This window comes from Asparagus officinalis, chromosome 4 (assembly GCF_001876935.1).
Source record: "Asparagus officinalis chromosome 4, Aspof.V1, whole genome shotgun sequence".
In the NCBI taxonomy this organism is placed as follows: Eukaryota; Viridiplantae; Streptophyta; class Magnoliopsida; order Asparagales; family Asparagaceae; genus Asparagus; species Asparagus officinalis.
Genome location: NC_033797.1, coordinates 53,835,347 through 53,841,834, shown reverse-complemented (window position 1 = coordinate 53,841,834; position 6,488 = coordinate 53,835,347). Strand labels below are relative to the sequence as shown.

The 6,488-nt window shown below is 35.6% G+C and overlaps 1 protein-coding gene across 4 annotated transcripts; it reads left to right on the top strand.

Moving 5' to 3' along the window:
• LOC109835956 lies at window positions 367-3,959 on the top strand. 4 transcript variants are annotated; one of them, XM_020403919.1, is made up of 8 exons: window positions 367-518; window positions 1,786-1,835; window positions 1,975-2,139; window positions 2,826-2,988; window positions 3,063-3,265; window positions 3,376-3,439; window positions 3,527-3,625; window positions 3,699-3,959. In XM_020403919.1, exons 4-8 carry the CDS (start codon window positions 2,911-2,913, stop codon window positions 3,819-3,821), a joined length of 567 nt encoding a protein of 188 aa, XP_020259508.1. In that variant the 5' UTR covers window positions 367-518; window positions 1,786-1,835; window positions 1,975-2,139; window positions 2,826-2,910; the 3' UTR covers window positions 3,822-3,959. The 4 variants fall into 4 exon arrangements, with proteins under 4 accessions (XP_020259508.1, XP_020259509.1, XP_020259506.1 ...); XM_020403920.1 differs by lacking the exon at window positions 1,975-2,139 and having other exon boundaries at window positions 3,385-3,439; XM_020403917.1 differs by lacking the exon at window positions 1,975-2,139.

Sequence of the window (6,488 nt, the reverse complement as noted above, 5' to 3'; positions counted from 1 at the left end):
TTCCTCAGCACCGCCCTAGAGCCATCGTCGCTCGAGCTCCAACCTAGCAATGACCCAGCACTGCCCTAGCGCTGCCCTAGTGCAAGCATCACCCCAGCAACGCAGCAGCCCTGTCCCATCACCATCATCGCCCCTGTACCGCCCCAGCATCACCCCAGTGTCGCCCCTAGTGCTGCAACTATTTTCGTTGTTAGCTTAATTAAGATTTTTTTCCTTTGCTTATACATTGCCAACAGAGAATCAAAGGTCTGATGCTGTGAGAACTGATTATGTTGTTTGTGGAAACAATCAGCAAATATTCAGGAAATTAAGTAGCTATAACAATAGTTCAAACTTTATACTTTAAGGTTTTATCATAGACTAGTAGTCTTTCTTCTCATCAAATCATAATGTAAATAATGTTCATTTGTTTTCTATGCAGTAGTTGAGAATTGGGACTCTGTTACCCAGGAAGATAAGTGGTTCTTCTATAATGAAGAAGAGTAAATAATAGTAAAGAAGTATATTTCTTTACTAAGGTAAACACAATCGTCCCGATTTCAAGTGCTTTTTCAATATTTGCTTTTAATTCATTAGTTACATTTGTTATTAATAACCACTTAAATTTTTTATAATAAGTGTGTTGCTCATTATAATTTTATATGATATATAAATGTTTATATCTACATTTGTTCATCGTTGAGCAAGCATTCTTTGATGTTACCATTACAGTACATGGTGGCTTTTCCAATGACAACCACTCTGTCCATCTTGATCCCACAAAACATGTAACACCTATTAATGATTTAACTCACGGTGATGATAGGTGCTACTTCTTTTATTTTGTGTCCTTATTAAACATTAGTTTTAACAATTCGTGAGGCTTATTCTGAAAAGCTCCTTCCGCTCCAACTAAGTTGTGTGGAGTTCTTAACAAAGAAAAGCTTCAGAAGAGAGGCTTTCTTTACCTATTATTCTTTTTTCACATGGCTCCGAAGGAGGTAAAAAGTACTTACGATATGAAGAGATGGTAGGAATGTGAATTAGGCTAAAATTTGCTTCTTTTTACCATCATCTGGATCTTGCTAAGAATGTAGTTTTTAGTTGGATTCCAGCTATTAAGGCATGTGAAGGACTCATTTTTCTTGTAGAATAATATTTTTGATGCCTAAGAAAATTATTAAATAATTTTAATAATTTTTCATGAGCATAAAATGCTATATCTTTTCCTATGCTTGCCAGTGGAATTATTTTTACCAGTTACTTTATTTCTATTTGTGGGATCAAATTTACTGTTTTGTTTCAAGAATAATGCAACCATCTGGCATAGATTCGATAATATTAAAGAAGAGAGATGAAGTCTGACTCGCATGACAGTCAAGGATCTAAAGATTGCTTACCTCAATGTATAATATGAGTCTCTTATTTTCTTGATCAGAAGAATTGGTTTGACATTACATTCAATTTTGTTATCATTATGATTTTGACAAGTTCATTTTTAGAGGATTTACTCATGGAAGAAAATGATAATGCTTGTGGCAACATTTTGGAAAGATGGGAAACTCTCCCCAAGATCTTAGATGGAAGGTGAGCTGAAAAGAAAATGCTTCTTAGATATTATAGAGGACTAGAGAGTCGCTAGAAAGCGGATCCTAGAGTGTTGTATTGTTCTTTGAGTCTCAACTATGACAAGCAATGAAATGTGAGGTCAAGAATGTGAAATTGCTGCTAACATACTTTTAATCATTCTGATTGTAATTGAAGTTGCTTCAAATCTAATCTAATCTATAATTTAATTTCTTTCAGGAGAATGTAGATGAGCAGGTTTCCATCACTATATGAGTGTCTTGAGTGAGGTAAGAAATTCATGCTCTAATATTCTACCCATTGAGTACTAAGTCCAAGTACTGGCGAGTCCTACACATCCTTCCATATACAATATCTGTCTTTGCAGCCTAATGATATAGTTTGACCTTATCTGGATTGCATGCAAAGGTCAACGACCTTGTGGATGGAATTCATTAACCATACCAGATGAGCATGTTTACCTTCATCAGTGATTTTGTTGATCTTGCTCATCCGGATCAAATGGGTATTATGCTGCAGAGTTACATGACACAAGTCAGACTTGGTTCTGGCATGTGATCAAGTGGTTCACAGGTAATATATGCACATATGCGCATACATGCACACATATTGTACATATACATGTATGCATATGCATTGGACATATTCACAAATACACAATACTTATCAGGTGCAGTTATACAAGCATATTCATACATCACGTATCATGTACACATGCAAATATTAAGTACCATGTGCATATATTCGCACATGCACATATCATGTGTGATAGGAAAATATACACATAGTTATCACTAAATGTTTCTAACATACAAAAAATTTACTTGTTATGCCAGAGCTAGGGAGAAGATCAATGGTGTAAAAACCGAGGTGGAATAATTGAAATTCTTTTTTAATCTTGATGTATAGAAAGAAATCCAATGAAATACACTTAACAGAGGCAAAAGAAAGATGCTCTATCACACGGGCAGTAAACCCTTTAGACAAATTATTCCATGAAACACTTGATGTGGCAAAAAATGTTCCATGAAATATGAAAGAAAGCTAATGAAATACTAGATACTAGGGATCAAGATAACTATGTAAGTAGAATACATATTTAAGTTTGATAATGATGCATTATATAGTACTAACATATGAATTTTATAGGATGAAATCATTCAACTCAAACAAGCAAACCCTTCATTTTCAAACATTAATATAATTGAGAAAATTTAGGGGAAGCAATCTCATAGTCACATCATTGTATTTGGTGGCAGGACTACTTTGAAAGATTTTAGAGCACCGCTCCCTAATCGATCTGATCTGAAAACACGGGTTATAGAAGAAAAGAGAAAGAATCAGATGCTTCGACAACACTTAGATGAGCAGGAGCAACAACAACATCAACAAAATAAAGATCACATGTGGGCATCCATTAAGGTACATTGAAAATTAATTTTTTGCAATTGGTCTTTAATTCTCATAAATTATATTCTGATTCAAATTTTATATAGGATAAATTTGATGCCGAGTACATAGAGCAAAAGAGAGATTCAATATTAAGACACTTGCACGATTTGTGGAATAAGTGGTGTGGTGACATGCACAGGAAATATGTGAAAGAAAATTTATTGCAAGTTGCATTTAAAAATAAACCTGCAGATGTTGATGACTGGGATTGGCTAGTCAAGGAACATTATTTTCTTCAAAATTTTAGGTATTAATCTCCTAATTTTATTTATTTTGTTCCATGTATATTGTTTGATTATTAAAATTACCTTTTAATCTTGATGTATGGAAAGCAAGCTAACAAAATACACTTAACAGAGGCAAAAGAAAGATGCTCCACCACACGGGCAGTAAACCCTTTAGACAAATTGCTTGGGACTTGGTATACATTCAAAACTAAATTTCTATTTATTTGAACTATTTTTTTTAGTTTGATGCTGTACTCATTTTTATTTACTATTTGAATAAGGGTGGCAAGTCAGAAAATCCACCTTATGTGGCAAAAATGTTTTATAAAACCCAAAAGAAAGCTGATGAAACACTAGATACTGGGGATCAAGATAAATATGTAAGTAGAATATGTCTTCAAGTTTGATAATGTTGCATTATATAGTACTAACATATGAATTTAATTTTTATAGGATGAAATTGTCCAAGTCAAACAAGCAAACCATTCACTTTCAGACATTAAGGTTGTTGAGAAAATCTGGGGGGAAGCAACTTATGGTCACATCACTGTATTTGATGGTGGGACTACTTTGTAAGATTTGAGAGGACCGTTCCCTAGTCGATCTGATTTGGAAGCACAGGTTATAGAAGAAAAGAGATAGTTTCATGTATTTTTCTTTGGAACACTTATTACTAGTATTTCATATTTGATGATGGTGGAATATTATTTATTGATGTTATTAATGAATGGAGTTTTTATTTTCCCTTTTATTCATTATTGTGTATTTTTAATATATTTGTGTTGTGACTCTTAGTGATCATGTTGAGAATTACATAATAGTTGCATATGAATGGAAAGATTGTCATTAGTGTATATTAAAAATTTATAGTCTATAATGACAGTTTTATAAACCACACTTTGATCATCAACGAAGGGAAAGAACAATCATTGATGTGTTACAAATTACCCACCATTAGGACTTTTACGACGGTATCCAACCGTCATTAATTGGTCTTGAACGACGGGTTTGTCACCCGTTATTATACAAAGATTGCGAGAATGAGAAACCGTCATTCAAAGTAACGACGGGAAATATCTCCGTAACTAATGGTAACAACGAGAAAAAAATCCCCGTCACTGATGGTAACGACGAGAAATATGCCCGTCACTGATGGTAACGACGGGAAAAATTCCCCGTCACTGATGGTAATAACGGTGATAATTGCCGTCACAGATATAAACGATGGTAATAAGTTCCATCATTATAGACTCTATAACGACGGGTATTATAACTTTCGTGGCCCTTTAGCAAAGAAGGCTTTAACAACGGGCAACGAAGTGATTTTTTCCCATCGTTAGCATATAATAACGAAGGTTTTTTCTCTTTAACGAAGGGAAATCCCTTCGTTAAAGACGTAATTTCTTATAGTGCCATGGCAGTGTGCACAAGCACTATTCAAAACCATCTTTTATGGTTTATGATAGAGATTAAAGACGCTGGGTTTAGGAATTTGTTTGGGGCAGAGGGGTTTACAGAGTCGCTTACGAGGGTAGAAGAAGTTGAAGGGTTGTGGTGGTAAAGACTGTAATGTGAGGGTAGAGAAAAATATTATTTTAACCGCCTATCCTGAATTGTAAACTCACGGATATATGATGTGACATGTTAGGGTGGTAGGACATGTCTTGGAAAGCCGTGAACAATTAAATGATATAACGAATAGAGCTAACACTTACTCAAATAGAACTTTTCCGGAGTTATAACTAGCTGTATACAAGCTAGAACTTGCGTTGAAGCAGTTTGAGCTAACGTATCAATAAGAACTAATACTTTTGAAGGGAAAACTGTGGGCTGGAGATAGAGCTAACAAGGGGTGAGCTAGAACTGACTGTATACAAGTTAGATCTAGCATTGGAGCAGTTAGAACAAATTTAGTAACTAGGGTGAACACTTGTGAAGGGAAATAAGGTGTAGGCTAGAACTGGCTGTATACAAGCTAGAACTAGCATTGAAGAAGTTAGAACTAACGTAACAGCTAGGGCGAACACTTGTGAAGTGAAAAAATATGGCTTAGAGGAAGAGCTAATAAGGTGTGGGCTAGAACTGACTTTATACAAGATAGAACTAGCGTTATAGAAGTTAGAACTAACGTAGCAATTAGAACTAAGAATTATTGAGGGAAAAAAGCGGGCTGGAGGAAGAGCTAACAAGGGGTGAACTAGAACTAACTGTATACAAGCTAGAACTTGCATTGGACTAGTTAGAACTAACGTAGCAGCTAGGACGAACACTTGTGAAGTGAAAAAACACGAGATGGAGGAAGAGCTAACAAGATGTGGGCTAAAACTGGCTATATATAAGTTAGAACTAGCGTTGGAGCTGTTAGAACTAATGCAACAACTAGAACCAACAATTGTGGAGGGAAAAAATGCAGTCTGGAGTTGGAGCTAACAAGATGTGGGCTAGAACTGGCTGTTTACAAGCAAGAACTAGCATTGGATGAGTTAGAACTAACGTAGCAACTAGGGCGAATATTTGTGAGGGAAAATATGCGGGCTGTAAGAAAAGAAAACAAGGTGTGAATTAGAACTGGCTGTATACAAGATAGAACTAGCGTTGGAGTAGCTCGAACTAACGTAACAACTAGAACCAATACTTGTGGAGGAAAAAACACGAGCTGGAGGAAGAGCTAACATGGTGTTTGTTAGAACTACTTTATACAAGCTAGAACTAGCGTTGGATGAGTTAGAACTAACGTATCAGCTAGGGTGAATACTTGTAACAAAGAACTTGAGTGCTACTAGAACTAACATGATAGCAATTAAAAATAACATATCATTAGGTAGAACTATTATCAAATATAACTAACAACCATTTATAAAAACATCACTGTATGTGAAATATAATTTGTAACAAATTGTTTCTTTTCATTACAGCAGCAAAATTGGACAGAACTAACTTCATGCGGTGTTGTGGATAAAAAAGATTCTAGTTCCTCATTTGTTGCTACCATCGCTTGAGCGAAAGATGTCTGATAAAACTTTATCATTATCATTTCCCTTACACTTTGAGAGTGTGGGCTTTCCGCATGTGGAGGATGGAGAGCTGGACTTTGATGATCAACTTTGTAAGTCGGAAGGGTTACCCGGATGAGGAGCATTGGTGGTGGGGAGAGCCATCAGAAAATTAGAAGGGCCGATCCCTTGGTTCTGGAGAAAGAGCTGCCATTGGTCTCTATCCGCAGTCATATGCATACAATCCCAG

What these genes read in the sequence shown, in the direction of transcription:
- LOC109835956 (XM_020403917.1), top strand. Translation starts at nt 2,911, where the DNA reads ATGCTTCGACAACACTTAGATGAGCAGGAGCAACAACAACATCAACAA. An exon ending in TATTTTCTTCAAAATTTTAG is followed by an intron (nt 3,266 to 3,375) that starts GTATTAATCTCC and finishes TACACTTAACAG; the next exon opens with AGGCAAAAGAAAGATGCTCC. An exon ending in GACAAATTGCTTGGGACTTG is followed by an intron (nt 3,440 to 3,526) that starts GTATACATTCAA and finishes TATTTGAATAAG; the next exon opens with GGTGGCAAGTCAGAAAATCC.